General features: G+C 38.0%; 1 protein-coding gene across 5 annotated transcripts; it reads left to right on the top strand.

The window, feature by feature from the left end:
- The first annotated feature begins 8,620 nt into the window (after positions 1-8,620).
- Positions 8,621-12,406, top strand: LOC112169667 (heparanase-like protein 1). 5 transcript variants are annotated; one of them, XR_002924811.2, is made up of 7 exons: positions 8,625-9,151; positions 9,245-9,343; positions 9,807-9,870; positions 10,489-10,658; positions 11,141-11,204; positions 11,334-11,567; positions 12,259-12,406. XR_002924811.2 is itself a non-coding variant. In XM_040509636.1 (2 exons), the coding sequence occupies exons 1-2, from the start codon at positions 11,252-11,254 to the stop codon at positions 12,351-12,353; spliced, it is 411 nt and encodes a 136-aa protein (XP_040365570.1). In that variant the 5' UTR covers positions 10,995-11,251; the 3' UTR covers positions 12,354-12,406. The 5 variants fall into 5 exon arrangements, 1 of the variants encoding a protein (XP_040365570.1); XR_005802356.1 differs by having other exon boundaries at positions 8,624-9,151; positions 11,141-11,567; XR_005802357.1 differs by having other exon boundaries at positions 10,568-10,658; positions 11,141-11,567.
- The last annotated feature ends 8,137 nt before the right edge of the window (positions 12,407-20,543 follow it).

Here is a 20,543-nt window from a genome sequence, read left to right as displayed (position 1 = left end):
GTACCATTATGCGTGTGGAGGAAGATTGATGAATTGGGAGGTCTTCTTAGATGGATACAAGAAGGATTGTTCAAAGTAGTGAGACAAGATGGTGATCAGGATGTCAATATAAAAAGGGACGAGGCTAATCATGAAAGAAAAACTGTGGATCTGTCAACAAATGATACTATTAGGCAAAACCATCAAGAAAGTGATGATTTCAAAACTCAAAGTTCAAAAGAAGTTGAGGTTAATGACGAATCATCATGTCAAATACAAAGTGAGGACAACTCTGAGGCAGCACATCCTAAGGTATGTTTTGCATCAACTTCGTATTTGAATTTGATCTTAAAAAAAAAATAACATGGTAATTATTTCTAAAACCGTTACTAACAAGCATACATATTATGATGCAAAAAACAGATTTAATTTTTTTTTCTTTACAGATTAAGGAAGAATTTATCATAGGCAAAACAATCAGGACGGACACTAAATCAACTAAATTCAGTCCGATCAATACGCGGCGCACCGCTGAAAGGAAGCCAAGTCAAGCAATATCAGATCCATTTGTGAAGCTTGGGTTCAAATTAGATGATGAGCAAATGGACGAATATTTGCATGGGAGAACCCTAAATTTGAAGAGAATTGGTGAATTCAAGGGTCCTTTCGATTTTGACGATGATGATTGTGATTTGCTGAGTTTTATATATGAAAAATATAAAAATGAGTAAGCCTTCATACTTTTCATACATTGTTCAACAAGAATCTGATACATACATGTACAAAATTAAAACATAAATTTGTTATGCAGCTTTATGGTTTTCCAAACAGACGATAACTTCCTAAACCGTGCTAATATGAGATGCTTAGAGCCCGGTCAATATGTCAGCAACAAGGTATGAATTTCAAGTACAGTACAATTTTTGTTTCAGTCATCATGTTTACATCTTTTTCGTAACTATGACTCTACCATTGTAATTGGAATTCTTCGGAAACATGGAGTTGTTTCTCAATGGTTTTTTAGTGCATATTTTTCGGTAAGGTTGTATATACTTGGATTGACTGTGCAAAATTTGACTGTAGGAGACTAAGTTCAGTATTTTAATGTAGGCCAAAGCACTTTCTAAAAAAGAAGGTCAAGATTTGTCAAAATTTGCTGCCAACGTGAAAAAAGAAAATAAGGCTGAGTTCCGATACTTTGTATTTGAGAAATGCGAAAAGGTATCATATACACTTTTAATTTGTTTAATTGAGCTTCTCAAACAGATATTTCATGTAGTAACAATTTATAGTGTGCAGATTTTTATTCCCATCCTGGATGAGGGTGTAAAAGGGAACCACTGGTTCCTCATGGTAGTAAAAATAAGAAGCAAGGAAGTTGAGATATTGGATAGTTTTCCTAGTTCCGCACGCAAGATTGCACGAGAGAATCTAGCTTATCATTTGGTAATAAATTATTTTGTGCATTATTGTTATTATTTCAGATTATATGTACACATTTTCAAAATCACACCTTCTTAATTCTTAACGATGCAGCTGAAGACACTGGACATGATATTTGATAACGAGATTATGATTCATTTCGATGAAGGATGCACATTCTCTTCATTTAAAATTATTCATCCCGATTGTGTTCCAGTACAAAAAAATGGATTCGATTGTGGCATTTTTATGATTAAATTCATGGAGGATTATGAGAATGCATCCAAAGCAGGGGACAATGTACTTATTTTATCTGAAATTCAGCATCTAATTTTTCAAGTTATTGCTTTATAAAAATTCTAATAAACTCATGCATGTAGTATCATTCTGTGAACGAGCGTCTGTGCATAGCTCTCACCTTGTTGAGGCATCCGGACAACCAAGCAGGCAACAATATTGCTGAAGCTAGACAAAAGTCACCTCAAAAAGTCATATGCAAGAAACGTGGACAAAACACAATGAAGATAGATCAAGACAGCACATCACGCAGCTATACTGATGAAGGTTTGCAAAGGTCTCCAAAGAAAAAGAAGGCAATCCACGAAATAGATGCAGCCAACGTGAAAAAGAAAAAAGGTCCTGGTCGGCCTCGTGGATCAAAGAATAAACCTAAGAAATAACTAATAGCACACACCAAGTTACATTTTTTCACTCTTTTGCAAGTTACATTTGATTGTTAGAACTGCATTTGTTTAGGTGTCACTTTAGGTTTTGATGGTTTAACTGAATTGCTATGGATAAGGACAAACTAAATGCCTTGTTTATCCTTCCTTGGATGTCTGATGCTATTTTTCTATATATATGCTATTTTTCAGTATACATGCTGAAAGTCACGAAGTATTGGGGAAAAAGTTCCCAATGTCATGTTTTGTGCAAATGTTTACCAATTAAACGCAAAGTACTAAACTGAAAAGCATGTATCTGTCATGATAAGTTCAGAAGCCACTAGTTAAAAATGTCATATCCTGAATACGTATACCTACTATCTTCTGGATGACTATTTCCAAGTGTCACAGTAAATACTGTACTACATGTTATCAACTCATAATAAGGAAAAAAGTTCCCCATTGCACATTTTTCCATTAATAATTGTACAAGAGAATACATGACATTTTAGACATACACTGGAAGGGTTTTTGTAACGTCCAGAACCTGAATCCACCGGTTTACTAGTCATTTGGACGGTAAACGACCTTTACTTTCACTTTTACTTTCGGTTTAGTACTTTTAGTGGCCCTAAAAGTTGACTTTTTATTCGGGTCAAAAATTTGAGAAAATGTTCTTCATGGAAGTTGTAGAGGACATTCAACCGAGCGCGTGGATATGTGGTACGTAAAAATTAGAGTTCGTATGCGAAAGTTATAAGCGAAATACTAAAGTTACTGTTTATGTGGTAAGTTTCTATAAATAGCCAACTTACTGTGGTAAGTTTCCATTTTTGGAAACTTACCCAGCTTTTCTCTCTCTTCTCCCCCGATTCTTTCTCCTCTTCGGCCCGATTTCTTCTCCTTCCGATTTCTTCCTCCTCCGGCCACCCCACGATGGAATCAGGGCACCGGCAAGCTCTTCTCCTCCTTCTTGTCACGCCTGTGGTGGTATTTTGCAGTGGCTCGATTGGTAGAGCTCGGATTTGAGCCGTTAAGTTCACTGTAGCAGTTTGGGAGTTTTGTCGATTTCCGGCGATTCCGGCAGTCTCCGGCCACCAAACCGGCGTCGAAGGTTCGGTTTTTGACATAGATCATTTCCCCTAAGGTCTTTCATTTCAATTTGTAGTGTAGAGGTCGAATTAACAATTTCAATTTCTAGGGTTCTTGGAATTTCTGGAAATTTTTGCACCGGCCGGTTTCGACTGTTTAAAGATAAAATTGGGATGTGTTGTAGTTGAGAAAAATGTTGGGTCTGTTGTGTAGGTGGTGCTGCCAAAATTTGGTGGCCATCGGAGGTGGTGGCCGCGGGCGCGTGGGGCGCACGCGCTGCCACTATTGGTGGCTCGTGGAGGCATGTAGGGCAGTGTTTTAATTTCAGTTTTTAGCCCATTAAATTGTATAATTGTTGTAGAGCTTGTATGTGAAGTTTGGTGAATTTTGGAGGAGTTTGGAATTGTTTGTGAATTTCTGAAGTTTGAAGTTTTGTGATTGAATTGTGGGAAATCCGGCCGTCGGATTTCCCTCGTTTTCTTTGTGGAATATGTAAATTGAGGAATTGGTGTTGTGGAAGAGATTTGGGTGGAATTTGAGAAGTAATGGAGATAGGGATTTTCGGGTTTCGTTTAGGTTCGTATTTATTTTATCAGATTGCCGTTTACGGAAATATAATTGTGTACAGGGCAATGTTGCGAGCTACGGCTAGATGAAGGAACTCGTTTGCGTGGTCGCCCAATAGTACCGTGAGTGGACTTTTGATTTTAAGTGATGCATGCAATATTGTTTCGTAATTAATTATTACGTTTATTTATTTGAGAATATAAATTGATTTATCTCGATTATAATTTGAGAATGATTTTGGCTCTAAGTTTTAAAAGGATATTGCGAATTTCGAAATAAAGTATGATTTGCTATCGATAGTGATTTTGGTTTTCGGATTGTAAAGTGATTTCGGATTTGATTGTGTTTTGAGATTTATGAAATATTATAAAAAGTAATTTCGGGAATGAATTGTTTTCGGATTTTAAATGGAATTCTTGTCGAGGAAACGATTGATTTAATTACTCTTTTAGCGTGTGGGACACGCTGTTGATTTTTGTGACTTACTACGAGAATTTCCGGGTACGGTTGGGAATCGTACCCGTGTTTTCTTTATTCGCGGGACTTATGGGGAAGCTTTATAGATTTACTGGATTTGAATGGTTTTTACCCACCATACCTGGGTCGTCATATTTATTGCTAGCTAGCCTATTAGTACTCCTCCCTGCTTACTATGTATTCGTGGGTGAGTAAGAGTAGAGCATGGGATGCTCCAGAGTGTGGGACACTCCGACCCGAGCCTGGGAGGCTCCTTTCTTTCGTATGGTGAAACTTCTTCCCCATATCTTATCGTTGCTTGACTAGCGGGGCTAGTCCGATTTTCACTGTAGCCAGCGGGGCTAGTCTTATCTTCTTGAGAAACGAGATTTTGGTTTTACGATATATTTTTGGAATGTTGTGACTAGCGAGGCTAGTCGGTTTATCGTTTTGAAATTCTTGGATTTAAAGCTAAATGTGTTTTACCATTTGTGCATGCATCGAGTTTTTAAATGATTAAATGTGGGAAAATATGAAATCCTTTTTCTTTTAAATTGTTTATTTTGTCTACTCACGCTAACGTTTTTCGTCTACTTTCCCCTGGGCCTTTTGGTTTCTAATGCCCAGTGTGCAGGCATTATTAGTTGAGGTCGGGCGTACGTGGTTCGAGGCATAGTTGATGAATAGCTTCCGCACTTCTTCGTTTGGCTCTGATATATTGTGAGTTAATGTTTTGGGTAGTCCACTTTAGGGGTGACTCGGCCAATTCTCGGTTGAGTTATCTCTAAGGTGGGCCCTGCAGGGCCACCTCGGATTTCAGGGTGAAATCCGGGGCGGGTCTTGTCAAGTTTTAAGCCTTTGCGCTTAATCAATTACTGCATAGTTCCATGGTATTTGAGAAAGGAAATCTTGATTGGCCAACGCGATGTCATATGTTGTCAACAGGACATCGAAAGGTAACGACAACACCTGCTAACACATCAACACAAAACAAATTGACTATAGTGTAATGACCAATAGAATAGCTGATTAAAAAGCTAACAACGATAAGCTCTAGTGCCTGACATTAATGGTTAAATTAAGTTCATAGCCCATTTCTCAAATAGCATTCTTACATCAGATACTGAGGAATGCACTTTCACATGCTCATATATTGTCCTGCGTAAGCTGCACCTATATTCTTTATCACCAACATATCGTACAAATTTTAATTTTGGAGCAAAGTTTTCCATCCCAACCATCAGTCACACTTAGAGGACACAATACCAAGCATACATATTGAGTGATAATTAGGGGACAAGATATGTATCAAGCACACCAATAACCAAATTATTAACTCACAAGTTTCACACCAGAACCAAAAAAGAAACTCACAGAATGGTCCACGTGACATGTTTTGAACCTTCAAATAGCTCAATAAAGCGACAGTTTGCAGAGTCTTTCCCAGTCCCATCTGTAAAACATCCACTGCAATTTAAGTATATTGAATACAACCGAGAAAAATTCACTTCTACTGCATCTGCTGCAACAAGTTGCATTTTAACGCATAGTCAACTTCACAAGCCTCAACAATCAATATCAGCATCCTCACTAACTTCACTCGTGGCCTAGGGGGAAAAAAAAAAGAGCTACATCCCATGCTTCCAAACCAGGGTGAAGGCGGGCTTCAATCACCATCCTTGGATACAATGCCAAAGAACTTCACCAACTAAGCTAGTCAGCATCTTCCACTAAATTCATGTGATCAACAAAACCCTAACAATTACCAAACAGTCATATTTGAACCAACTTTTGACAGAAATGGAAAAGTCTCAAGAATCTCAACCCATACATTAGAATCTCCTCTCAAAATTCTCATCAAGAATCGGAAACATTTTGCTTTACTGACATTATCAACTCTAAGGCTAAAGTAATATGCAATCACATCAAAAACTAATGCACAACCTTATTTAATTACTTCAATTATCAGAAAATCATAAACAAATTTCACACAATCACATTCCATTAAGCTTTTAAACGCATTCCATAAAAGATACAAATAAATAAATAAATAAAACAGAAAAAGTACATAATCACCGTAGAGAAGAAGACTTGGATAGAGCGAGAGAAGTTATACCTCATCTCCTGCAAAACAAAATCGAACTCTTTCTTAACCTTTCTCAGCAATCAAACACGCAGGAGAGTTGAGAAATTACGGAAAAGCCCTTACCGAGAACGACGTTGACGCCGAGGTTGTACCGCTGTATGAGCCACGAGACGCCTTCGACTTGGTGCGGCTTCAGCGTCGCCGTCACACCGAGCTCTTCAATCTACAAATTTGATCGAAGCCTGGTACCCTTTCAATTTCTGCAATAGAATCACATTCAAAAACCAAAGAACTAACCAAAATCAACTGCAATTTACCGAAAATAGACTGCAAACATATACCAAAAAGCAAAAAATACCTAACGAGCCACAAGATTTCGATTGCTAAACAGAAATCGAGAGAGCACGTGAGATTGGAAGAGGTATTTAGGGCTGAGGTGTTAGGTTTTTTGATTTGGGTATTACGGATTTTGGGCCAAGATTGGTTTCATAGGAAATGAAGCAGGATGTGAGAGGCTGAGAGAGAAGGATGACGAAACGGATGGCGAAGATGGATGGCGACGGTACGATTCAGATTTGGTTGTTTGGTGTTTGGTATGTTTTTCGATCTGGTTTTTGAGGGTGAGAGTGACTGGAGGAGAGATGAGGAAGTAAAAGATAGAGAAAGAAGAAAAATGACAACAAAAGAAGAAAAAAGAAGAAGCAAATAATCTGAGAGCCAAAGATTAACTATGGACCAAGAAGAAAGAAGGAAGAAGGAAGAACTAAGAAGGACGCTGGAAGAGAAAGGCAAATAGAGAACCCAATCCTCAGTTCGAAAGAAAAAAAAAAAAAAAAAATTAGTTCACTTTTTAATACTTCATTATTACAAGTTTTCAGAACCACTTTACTAATAAAACAACGAATGTGTTGCTATAATAGTAAAACTTCATATATTTAAGTAAATTTGCGGTGAGTCCTTTATGGTGTAATAAGGTTGTCTATTTTGTAATTACTATCCTTTAGGAGTTATTTACTTATTTGACAATGTTTTTTCTAGATTTTACGGGAATTGAGGTCCAAAGTAATAACTAAGGTTGTATTTGTGGTAATTCTTCAATATTACAAGTTTGACAACGAATTGTTGTAGAAGTAGTAATCAAACTCTTATTTGTGGTAATTTTATATATTACAAGTCTGAGAACCATTTTACTAATGTGACAACGAATTGCTGTCAAAGTGGTAAAACTTTATGTATATATTGTAAATGAGGCACGAGTCCTTAATTGTGTTTTAAAGTTCTATATTTTGTAATTAATACTTTTCTTGTGTAAATCTCATCATCCATGAGAGAATTACTCGTTTGACAATGCATTTTACTATAGATTACAACAATTGAGGTATAAAGTGGTAATTATGGTTGTTTTTATGATAATTACATGAAATATGATCCATTTACAAAAAAATAAAGATCCACTTACCAATGCTACAACAAATGATTTGTTTATATGGTAAATAATCATATTAGACCTAAAACTTTTCAAGTCCTTATTCTTGTAATCCAGTTGTTCTTTTTGTAATTAGAGTCCTTTCTTTTGTAAATTATATCATCGATGAGGCATTTTACAACAAAAACCACATTGGACGTATTTAATGATAATTATAGTTGTAATAAAAGTAATTACTATATTTACGATATTCATTGCAAGTTTTTGAACGATTTACGTATAAAAGAATAAATGAGTACTTAGTATGGTAATTTTTTTTCTAAGTACACATGTAAAATTATAATTGGATAACATGTTAACCTGTACAACAGGTTTCACCAACTAATTTAATTTAATATATATTAATTAAAAAGTTGATGTATGACAAACATCAACACACCTTAGACTTCCCCTACTTTATTCAACAAGCTATTATCAAAACACTGATTGAAGTAATAATATGTCAATATTCCGTCCAACAACAAAACATGATATGCCAATCAGGTAATACACATACAAATATGCAATGAACTTAGATTAGCATAACAATACGGAGCTGCATGTATATATACATTACAGAGGACATGGGGAATTGAAGAGGATTGCTCTACTATTTAAGGTACTATAGATCACAACATTTATGAACAACATACACTACTAGAATTTTGGCCTTAGACATCACGACAATTACATCGCTGAGGAATTCACGCGATGTAAAAAAATATCATTAACATCGATTCCTCAAATACCGATTTCTATGGATATTACTGACATCGATATTTACTGTTGACTGATGTCTAAACTTTGATTTAAATTTTCGCGGAAAGGCTGAGCGGCCAAGTTAAATTTTTTTTAAAGAAACGCGGGGATGAAAAGTTGTTTCCCACACTTAGACATATTTGGACTAAAATTGACTTAAGACTGCCCTAATTACTATTCGACAGCCTCCTTTTCCTCCTCTTCGTTCTACGCCTCCGACCAAAACTCTCATCCTCTTGGTTCTTCGAATCCAACCAGAACTTGACGCCTCGTCCTCCTTCTTTTTCGCGTCACACTAGCTCCTCTGCTCTAAGACAGTGAACAAGATCGGAGATCCTCCTCTTCGTTCTACTCCTCCGACCAAAACTCTCATCCTCTTGGTTCTTCGAATCCAACCAGAACTTGACGCCTCGTTCTCCTTCTTTTTCGCGTCACACTAGCTCTTCTGCTCTAAGACAGTGAACAAGATCGGAGATCCTCCTCTTCATTCTACTCCTCCGACCAAAACTCTCATCCTCTTGGTTCTTCGAATCCAACCAGAACTTGACGCCTCGTCCTATTTCTTTTTCGCGTCACACTAGCTCCTCTGCTCTAAGACAGTGAACAAGATCGGAGATCGAGGCCGCTGTTTCGGAGAAACTTTGAGCTTCTGAGTCATAGGTAATTCACGAATCTCTTCAGTACATGTCTTTGAAGGATTTGTGAGTTCTGAAATTATCGATCTGAGCTTTTGTTTCTCAATTTGCTTCCAAGGATTTGTGTTTCATCTACCAAGACATTCTTCATTGAGCTGGGCAAGTTCGAAGCTTGGTGACCATGTAACTGGAGCTTTCTGGGCATTCTTTATCTCTGGTTCGCTCTTTCTCAATTCTTCTCATTGTTTGTGACTGATTTGGGAATTTTGGGGCTTTTGTTGAGTTTTAGGTTTCTGGTTGTGCAAATTTTAGGCCTTAAACTAAACCATAAGCTTAAATTTCCAAACTTTGATGGACCCATTTCACCAAACGTAGCTTACATGTCCTTGAGTGGTCCGCCAATGTCAAATTTTGCTTGTTTATCAACTAAAAAGCTTCACATTATCGATGTGATTTGCTTCAAGGAAGGTGTATGCTTTTGTGTTTGAGCTTTACTGATGGCTTCGATGGTAAAGTTTTAAGCTTTGAGATGAGTTTTGATGTGGGTTTGGGTTGTTTTTATTCAGCAGTTTCTGGGTTGCTTCTGATTTTGTTCTTTACCTACTGATTGTTGGAATCTGGATTATAATTGCTCTTTTAGGAAAGTTGTTTAGAATTTGTTGCTTCTGATCGATTTTCAGATACTTGGAACCTCTTGCAATTGCTTTGGACAAGTAGAAATGGTCACAACAGGCTTAAGGAAAGGTAACTGTTTCCATTTTCAGCATTATCTTTGATAGGCTTGTAGACAATGGTAGGTCTTACCAAGAGGGTACAAATCTACTCCTTTCGGATTATGCAGATAATGGATTTCGAACTCTAGCATTTGCTTATTGAAAACTTGACGCTGTCGAGTATGAAAAATGGAACTCAATATTTACTGAGACTAAGACCACAATCGGTCCTAAAAGAGAAGAAGTACTAATAGATGCATCTGAAATGATTGAAAAGGATTTAATTCTATTAGGGGCTGCTGCTGTTGAAGACAAGTTACAAAAAGGGGTTACAAAAAGGGGCTACTATCATGAAATGTCCACATGTTGCACTATTTTCTTCCGTTTTGATGTTGGGATAGAGATCTATTTACATTTTTATGAAGAACTTATTGTCTCGATAACTGCACATCTTTCTCCTAAAGTCAGCTGCTATATCCTAGCTATTTACCTTTTCAAATTCCAAAATTTTAAGCTTGCGATGTCCGTCATGATGTAATAGATGTAGTAATTGTCTTTCTTGTCACTCCTTGCATCTCTCTCTCTCCCCCTCTTATTAATGGTTTCTGAATTGCTGTTTTAAATGTAAGATTTTGATGTTGTGTTGCAGGGCATTACTAGATTAAATCATTCCTACACCCATTATTTTGAAGGTCAGATTGAATCATTCCTACACCCTTCTGTTGCAGGGCATGAGAATTCCAACATATGACAACCAGTTGCTGAACTTAGCTGAGGATCTAGGCCGACGATTGTTACCTGCATTCGACACTCCTTTAGGTGTACTGTACTTACTAGATTACCCCTTGTTGTTTGATGTACACAAAAGTCTATGCAAGATCTTTCAGGCTGAACTCTCATTATTTAGCATTCTTTATCACTCGCAATGCTTCAGAGGATTGCTCCTAATATATGACTTTGGGTACCTGATGACATGTGTTGGTATATTCTGCTGGGAACAAGATTATGACTTATTTTAGTATTTTACTCTGGACCAATAGTAGTAAAACAAGCACAGCACAATTTATGTTGAGCAGCATAAATTGATGGCTGTTCTGGAATTGGAGCTTAAGGAGGCATAAGTGGTTATTATTTTCTGTATTTTTTTAAATATTTTTAATGGCTTAATATTATTATAAGTAAACAAGGTGGCATAATATTTTTTAATATTTTTTTAATATGCGCATATCCTTTGCTGCTCTGAATTATGTGGTCTAGGCTTACTTGTACTGTGACTTACGATCTGTATCTTACATTTTCAGGCCCCTTGTCACATTTAGCTTGAATGCACTGTCAGGGAGGCACCACAAAGGCGTGGATGTTGAGGTTGGAGATTTTCGAAGGGCTACCACATAAATTCATGGGAGTTGGCTATGATTATGAAAAGATATGAACATCTTTCTTGCCACTTGTTTTGTTTTTGCTTCACATATATTCTTGTCTATCTTGGTGTAGGTAATGAGCTCTGTGGTAATGGTGTTGGAGCTAGAGTTGGAGCTGAACAGTATGGAAAAGACATGATGAAGCTTAAACAAATTGTCAACCAGTTGTACAATGACTCCCACATAAAGCCTACAATTGTAGGACCTGGAGGATTTTATGATCAAAAGTGGTTTGCCACGCTTCTTCAGTTTTCTGGTTCAGGCGTAGTCAATGCTGTCACTCAGCATCTTTACAATCTGGGTCCAGGTAAGTTTTGCATGTCAAAAATCTAATAATTGCACAGTATGTAAGTTTCAAGAGTGTGTGCATACTCACCCACAGAGTCCCTTGTGATGGATTACTTTCCGCTGTAAACTAAGTTGTATTCCAACCACCTTATTGATTAATTAGAAGGATGCAACCCAATTATATAATGGCCCATACTAATTATTTTGCCTCCAGGTCATATTGAACTATTGGCTTCAGGAACCCTTCCTCTGTTTTACCTAATAGTCTCCAAAGAAGATAATAAAAGGGAATTCCTCTTTATGTACTGGTAAAGAGGTCTAGAAGATCCAATCTAGTCAAATTTATACTGTGGGGAATATATAACAGTTCAATATATTCATTTAACTCCACTTGTTCGGTCATTGGGTTATTTGGGTAATAAATAAAGAAATACATATTAGTATATTACCAACCTTAACTTGAGGCTGTCCTGTATCTGTCTCTCCAATTCACTACTCCAAGAGAACAATAGTGGCTTGTATTTGTATTATATTTGGAGTTAAAACACTTTTTAATTGCTGTTTTATGACTTTGAATGAAATATGTGATTTATTTAAGTGCATTTGTTTGTGATAGTCTTTGATGTACACTTCAGTATTTACTGATTTAGCAGGTTACTGTTTTTAAGTGTTTTGTTTGCCTATAACATTTACTTGTGCTTTGTGAACAGATAGTTGGAAGCAATGGGTTCGAAGAAGAAGGAAAAGGCTGAACGAGAGAAAAAGTCAAAGAAGTTGTGTGATGCGCTCGAAAGCAAACGCATAATTTAACCCTGAAATGTCATTAGTAGTATAAAGTAAATAGGGATCGTTCTATTCCGGGGATTGAGGGTACACCTGTCATTGTCAAACAATTAAACAATTAAAATTAAAACAAAGTATAATATTTACAAAGATATAACAAAATATATACATATCTACTAAAAGGGGGGATTTTGTTTTTGGTTTTTCGAAAATAAAACTAAGTTAACAAAACAATTAAAATGCAAAAACATAAAAACACAAATGGAATGAAAGAACAAAGATCAAACTGAAATATATGATTAAAAATCGAATCAATTTCTAACATTGTTTATCAAGGTCATGCAAGAGGAGTTGATCATGTGAAACGTTAAAAGCAAACAATTTCCCATATTTTACTTTTCAATGCTAATTAATCTAAGTGAAAGCACAAAGACTAATCCTATCAAACATGCATGCAAGCCCTAGAAAGCTAGTCAAACACAACATATTCGACGCAATAAGCACCTAGAAAGGCTATCAACTCAAGTGTGCAACTTAGTATGAAAAAGTCCACCTAATTGCAATTCTCTTTGGTTAAATTCGATCTTTGTCCAAAACCTTTACTACTTTGATTCAAGTTTACACAAAACGAAAAGTCGAATTCATGTTCTTAAACCTAGCACCAATTATATCAAAACCCTAAGTGTTTGCAACCACATAAGATTAAAATACAAAAGTTATCTATCATGCAAATTTAATCAAACACTCACACAAAAGCAACCATAAATCGCAATATATGAATCTGAAATTATCAATTAATCATAAAAATTCCAGAAATAATACTTTGTTCATACATATATGTCAACTAGTTCATAACCAACGAAATTCAAAGCAAAGGTTACAAAGGAGAATCAGATTACACCGTGGATGAAGATGAGATGAACAAATTGAGGAGGTGGTCTCTTGAATCTCGAAAGCAAGCGTCAAGGATGGTGATGGAGGATGATGCTCACGGCAATTCTTCTTCTTCCTTTGGCCTTGCTTGAACTCGTGGAGATGACTAGAGGGTGGTAGAACTCACGGCTAGGCTAGAGAGAGTTTTCTGATTTTTTTTTCTAAAGTGTAAAACACAAAGGAGAGGAACCCTTGACGTTGAGAAAGTGAAAGAATATATAGTGGACGGCCTCCTTGGTCTCCAAGCCGTGTGCTTCCTCTTAATTCTCACGGCAACAATGTGTTAACTCCACATAATTTCCTCCAATGCTTGCTTGCCACATAAGCCCTATGAGGTGGTCCATCCAATCACAAAATTCCAAGATTAATTCCCTAAATAATCTTGCCGAAATTCCCTTGATATAATTTCTGATTTTTGTAGTTCAATTCGGCCAAACTTCCTTTAGGGGATTAAGGAATGTATCTAGACTTCTTTTGAGCTTTTCTTGGTCTCCACCTTTTTCTCTTTCCTTTTATTTCTCCCTTGAATATCTCCTTGCCGAATTCTCTAGGGTTTTCTTTTTAATTCACACGGCAAATCCTTCTTTTCCTCTTGCTTTGGACGGCAAGGAGTCTCCTAGGGATTATCTTTCCATAAAAATTTCCCTAGAAAATCTCAATCGAAATCTTCTTTATATTTTCTGATTTTCCACGTCATTTTCCTTGTTTCTCTCTTGGCTTTGGACGGCAAACTCTCCTAGGGTTTAATCATTGCGTCACAAACCCTAATTGCATGGGCTTTTGTGGGCTTTTATCCAAATTGCCGAAAATCCAATAAGTCTTGAGAGTTCTTGGGCCTTGTTGCTTCTTATTCAAGCCTTGTCACCTTCCAACGCCATAACACTTCATTTTTCCATTTCTTTTTCATAGTAACGTTGGAAACTTCATTGGTGAGCTTTCCTCCTTTTCGCAGGGTTTCCTGGTTGGACCAGGAAAGCTTTATTTCTTCATTTCTGCTCATTTCTGTGGCTCATTGTTTCTCATTTTTACTCCCCTTGACTTTCGCAAGCTCCTCTTTCCATTTGTGAGTTCATTTCCACTTTTTAGCTCGGAGGTCCTGAAAATAGAAACTAGTAAGAAAAATAGAAACTTTCCTAAAATGAAAAATGGCAACTTTCCTAAACTGAAAATGGGAAACTTTCTAAAAATGATAAATAGAAACTACCAAAATAGAAACTTTCTACAAATAGGAACTTTCCCAATCAAAGAATGGAAACTTTCCTAAACAGAGTTTTATTAAGGAAATAACGCAGAAAATGTAGGGAAATGCAGTTAAAACGTCGCATTAAAATGCTCCTATCAAATTCCCCCACACTTAGCTTTTGCTAGTCCCTTAGCAAAATCACACTAAGACACACACTAAGACTCAACGAAAATTAAAGACTTGACACAAAACAGACTCTATAGCCCTTCAACTTTTTGTCTCAGCAATCTCTTACTTTCACAACACCAAGATTAGCACTTCACCAAGAATAAATGTTTAGGCATTCGAGAGTTCGTATGAGAAAGTTATGGCCATTGGAAGGAATTTCCATTTTGGTATAAATAGAAGTTTCCCGAAGGAGAAACTTACTATTTTCATAATTTCCATTTCCGGAAACTATAAAGTTATGGCCATTGGAAGGAATTTCCATTTTGGTATAAATAGAAGTTTCCCGAAGGAGAAACTTACTATTTTCATAATTTCCATTTCCGGAAACTATTCCTTTCTCTCTCTTCTCTCTCGTTCGCACCTTCAGAATCGAAATAATCCGACTGACCCGACCCGGACCCAGTCGATCCGACCCGACTTTTCCGGCGAACTGCGGCGGTCTCCGGCGACGAAACTTTCCAGATAGGATCGTCTCCTCCGTCTGGTCGTCCCTCTGGTGTCCTCTAGCGCCGATTCTCCTCCACGGCGGCGCTGCAAGGCGATGCAGGTTGGTGTTTTCGGACCCGGTCGGAATTCCTTGTTCCGACGTCGGCAAGGCTTCGAGTTTCCTTGGTTGGGCTCAGAGCAGCCTCGCCGATCGATCCTTGGTGTTTGTTTGGATCGATTCACGTGAAACTTCGATCAACTCAGTTGGGATTACTGTTCAGGGCTTGTGAGGTAGTTTTCGACCCCTTATGCTTGTTTTCTGACTTCGAGCTAGTTATGAGAATTCACAAGCATGCTTAGATGAAGCTTTTTGATGTTGGGAGTTTTGTGAAATAATGTGTTTTTGGCCGGCGGCGGTGCACCACCGTCCGTGGTGGCGTTCCGGCGGTGTTCCGGCCACTTAAGGAACTGTTTCTGTTATTATATATGTTCTACTCGTTGATGCGAGCGTTTCGATATATAATATGCAAGTTTTGGAATTCGTTTGGAATTGTTATGATTTTTGCAGTTTCATACCGATCGATTTATGCTATCCGTGAGGATTTGAGCGTCCGATCGACTTGTGGTTTGGTTACATCGATCGTAGAAATATTCCGGAGACATTGGGTGGTCTCGGATGTGGTTTCGCCTCGATTGGCGTCACTTTGGGGATTTTAGTTCAAAACGGGGGTTTCGGACTTAAATTGTTTGTGGATTGTTGCTAAGTTGAAACCGTATGTGATTAGGTGCTTGACGAGGTATCCTTGGACGGTTGTTTTGTGGTGTGGCTGCCTTGTTCTGTATTGAAGACGCAGCGGGAGTTTCGAGGTGAGTAATTTCACAAGGTTCATCAATGAACAGAATTACCATTATCGTTTTGGCGTTAATTATTTAACTGCAAACTATAGTTGGTATTAGTAGGCATTCCTGAGCGAATGACTACGTATATATATATTTACGTGAAATATATATATTCTTGTGGATGATGTGTGATGAATAATATGCATGATGGGTTCATATTATTGTTGAATGAGACTTTTCATAGAAACAATATTGTGGAAAAAGATGTTTTCTATTGTTTGAAAAGCATTGAGTTTGATGTTACATTTTGGAGTCAAGCGTGACTCATTTTAAATGTATTGGTCTTTGTACCAAGGGTCACAGATGGTGAGTAGGGATAGGGAAAGCCGGAACTAGATGGTCGTAACGTTTTTAGGTCAGGTGTGACTTACTTAACGTTGACTTGAGACCAGATGGGGTCTGAAAAGCATGGGTCGCAGATGGTGACCAACGGTTGGTTCTAAGACCAGACGGGGTATGAAAACCAAGAGTCACAGACGGTGATAGGTTGCAGATGGTGACCAATGATTTATCTGTGTTATGAGCCTAGTTACCATAGATGTATTGTGACATTTCTGAATGAATGATTATGTGTGTACATATATATATTATGGGATATATATATATACATATGTATTCATGTATTGGTTGCATTTCTGAGTGAATGATTATGTGTGTACATATATATATTATGGGATATATATATATACATATGTATTCATGTATTGATGACATTTCTGAGTGAATGACTATGTGTGTACATATATATATACATACGTATTCATGTATTAGTGGCTTCGTGGTGAATCTGTGTTGATGTGTTGTGTGTCTAGGTTGGACTGATTTGTTGTTGGTACATCATGGGGTTAGTGAGGAGCTATCTGATGCTCATGAGTACGTGTCTCTTTAAAAGAGAGTTTCGGGGATTCTTTCTTTTAAATGTCCTGGGAGGACTTGTGAATCATATTATATATGTCACAGATGGTGACTAATGGTTGATCTGAGACCAGATGGGGTCTGAAGATCATATGTCACAGATGGTGATAGGTCGCAGATGGTGACCAATGGTTGATTTCGAGATTGGATGGGGTCTGAAGATCATATGTCACAGATGGTGACAGGTCGCTGATAGTGACCAAGGCAAGAAATAAGGAATCACGCAGTTAGCCGGGCGAGTGGTTACGATAAGCTAGAGTGCTAGTATGTCTGCCATGGTACCTCATGGATCTAAGTAGGTTACTTATGACTCCTGGGTACGTATTTTGTCCAGGTTGGACTAAGAATCATATGCTATTTGTTGGGTAACGATAGGTATGATTGATGTGCGTATGTGTTTTATCCAGTTTGGATCGATTAATCATATTTGAATTGTGATGTTAACGATTTATATGATTTTGTCACGGTGTGGCTTTTGTGATTTCCTTTTTGGGAAAGAGTATTGTTTTGGGAAGCATGGTATGTTTTCCTTATTCTCGAGTCGAAAGGTTTTCCTCGTGTTGGCGTGAGTTGTGCGGGCTTTTATCCCGTAATTTGGTGTGAGTTATTTTGAGTTACTCATACGGGCTTGCAAAAGCTTACCGGGTTTGTTGTGTGACAACCCGGTGCACTATTCAAACGGTGTAGGGGTTAATCTTGCAGGTCAGGGAAATCGTGGCTGAAGCTGAGGTATCTAGTTGGCAGCAGAACTGGTAGGAAGAAAATTTGATCTGGCTTTACCATTGCTATGACTTCCGCTTTGTAGTGAACTCTGAGGAGTATTTACGTTTTATTTTGTGATGGCAATTTAATTCGTAAACTTATGTAATATATAACTCTGTTGAGCGAGTGTATATTAACTTGGATTGGTTCAGGGCATCAGTATGTACTTGTTTTAAGGGAAAGATGTTCCAGGTATTTGTATTGATGACTGAACGTTCACGCATATATAATTATGGGGTTATATATATCGATTTTTATTTGTGTAAAAATCAGGGGCGTGACAGATTGGTATCAGAGCGTAAGGTGCATATTTGGTGACAATCAATACTCCTCGAGTGATGGCCCGTCTGCAGCGGATCCCCATCTGATGCTCTTCGGTATTGATATAGTCATTGGGTATGCAGTGAGAGTTGGAATGTGAGTCTTCAGGGTAGTGTTGGCTCAGTGAACAAATTGTAGGAGCTTAGAGTAGCTTCTAGGGGTTATAATCTTTTGAGGAGTGAGGGCCTTTAGATTTGACTCTTGTTTACGTAGGGGATAGAATTGTATCTTCTGACGTAGTGATGTGGTTGATTTAGTCATAACGTTGACTCATACTTGTAGTTGGGAGTTGTACAAGTGTTAACCACATGTTGCTATGCTCCTTGGGTGATGGATTCACAAGGAAGCAAAGCTAGGGGTCAAGGTAGACCCAAAGGTAGGGGCAGGATTCTTCCTCATGTTGAGGAGATGTTTGAGAATGATATCGAGGCATCGAATGTGGAGCTGCCTGTTCCACCCGTGGTGGAAGTTGTGGATGCCACTCGTTTGTCGAGGTTGGCTAAGGAGATTTCGAGGCTAGGAGTAGTTGAAAAGGGAGTCTGTGTGATGATTGCTATCTATGTGATGACTAGCAATGAATCTATGTGATGATCAATGGGATGACAGCTCGGTAGTGGAGTTGAATTGTTATTAAGTTAACTATAATCGAGAGGACTGTTGTGATGGTCGGGGCTACCTACAGACGTCAGAGTGTGGGATTACGATGACTACTTTGACTTGAATTGTTTGACTTAATGTGACCTCCTGAATTAAATTATATGCAGGGGCTACTATGAATTGTTTTGCTTGTTTTGAATTGTGATTGCCTTGTTTTCTTCTTGATTGATTGATTGTTGGCTTGATTTATCTTGAAGACCATAGTGGTGACGATTGTGCTCTGTGTGAGGATAGAAAGGTGATTCATTGTTTTCACCTTTGATGTCATGTTGATGACAAAGGCTCCTAGTGGGGAGGGAATAAGTGTGGTTTAGGATTCGCCGTAGGGCGTTAGAATGGCATCAAACATTTCTTGAGGAAGTCTTGTTTGATTGAATTTGTGTAATGGAACGCTAGTTGAGAATCTAAGCATGAGGATGTAGTCACCAGTTAACTTATGTAGGCACGATATGGAAGATTACGGAATTGATGGCCGTAGGTGTGAGCTATGTGTATATCGTGTCTAGGTTGAGGTGACTGATCACAGATGGTGATCGATATTGAGTCACAGATGGTGACTGATCACAGATAGTGATATATTGAGTCACAGACGGTGACTGATCACAGATGGTGATCGATATTGAGTCACAGAAGGTGACTGATCACAGATGGTGATATATATTGAGTCACAGATGGTGACTGATCACAGATGGTGATATATATTGAGTCACAGACGGTGACTGATCACAGATGGTGATATATTGAGTCACAGACGGTGACTGATCACAGATGGTGATAGATATTGAGTCACAGACGGTGACTGATCACAGATGGTGATAGATATTGAGTCACAGACGGTGACTGATCACAGATAGTGATATATTGAGTCACAGACGGTGACTGATCACAGATGGTGATCGATATTGAGTCACCGAAGGTGACTGATCACAGATGGTGATCTATATTGAGTCACAGATGGTGACTGATCACAAATGGTGATCTATATTGAATCACAGACGGTGACTGATCACAGATGGTGATCAATATTGAATCACAGACGGTGACTGATCACAGATGGTGATATATTGAGTCACAGATGGTGACTGATCACAGATGGTGATCTATATTGAATCACAGACGGTGACTGATCACAGATGGTGATCAATATTGAATCACAGACGGTGACTGATCACAGATGGTGATATATTGAGTCACAGATGGTGACTGATCACAGATGGTGATCTATATTGAATCACAGACGGTGACTGATCACAGATGGTGATCAATATTGAATCACAGACGGTGACTGATCACAGATGGTGATATATTGAGTCACAGATGGTGACTGATCACAGATGGTGATCTATATTGAGATCTATATTGAATCACAGACGGTGACTGATCACAGATGGTGACTGATCACAGATGGTGATCTATATTGAGTCACAGATGGTGACTGATCACAGATGGTGATCTATATTGAGTCACAGATGGTGACTGATCACAGATGGTGATATATTGAGTCACAGACGGTGACTGATCACAGATAGTGATATATTGAGTCACAGACGGTGACATATCACAGATGGTGATCGATATTGAATCACAGACGGTGACTGATCACAGATGGTGATATATTGAGTCACAGATGGTGACTGATCACAGATGGTGATCTATATTGAGTCACAGATGGTGACTGATCACAGATGGTGATATATTGAGTCATAGACGGTGACTGATCGCAGATGGTGATCAAGGCAGGAAATAGGTAATCACGTCCTTGGTAGGATGAGTGATTACGATTTCAATAGAGTTCTAGTCTGTCTGCCATTATAGATTATGAGAGTAACGGTCGAGGTTGCTGGAGACTCATAAGTATGTAGTTAAAGGAGAATTCCTTGAGTATTC

The sequence above is a fragment of the Rosa chinensis genome, chromosome 6 (assembly GCF_002994745.2).
Source record: "Rosa chinensis cultivar Old Blush chromosome 6, RchiOBHm-V2, whole genome shotgun sequence".
Classification (NCBI taxonomy): domain Eukaryota; kingdom Viridiplantae; phylum Streptophyta; class Magnoliopsida; order Rosales; family Rosaceae; genus Rosa; species Rosa chinensis.
The sequence above is the reverse complement of the archived record's forward strand: the minus strand, read 5'-3'. Positions and strand labels throughout refer to the sequence as shown.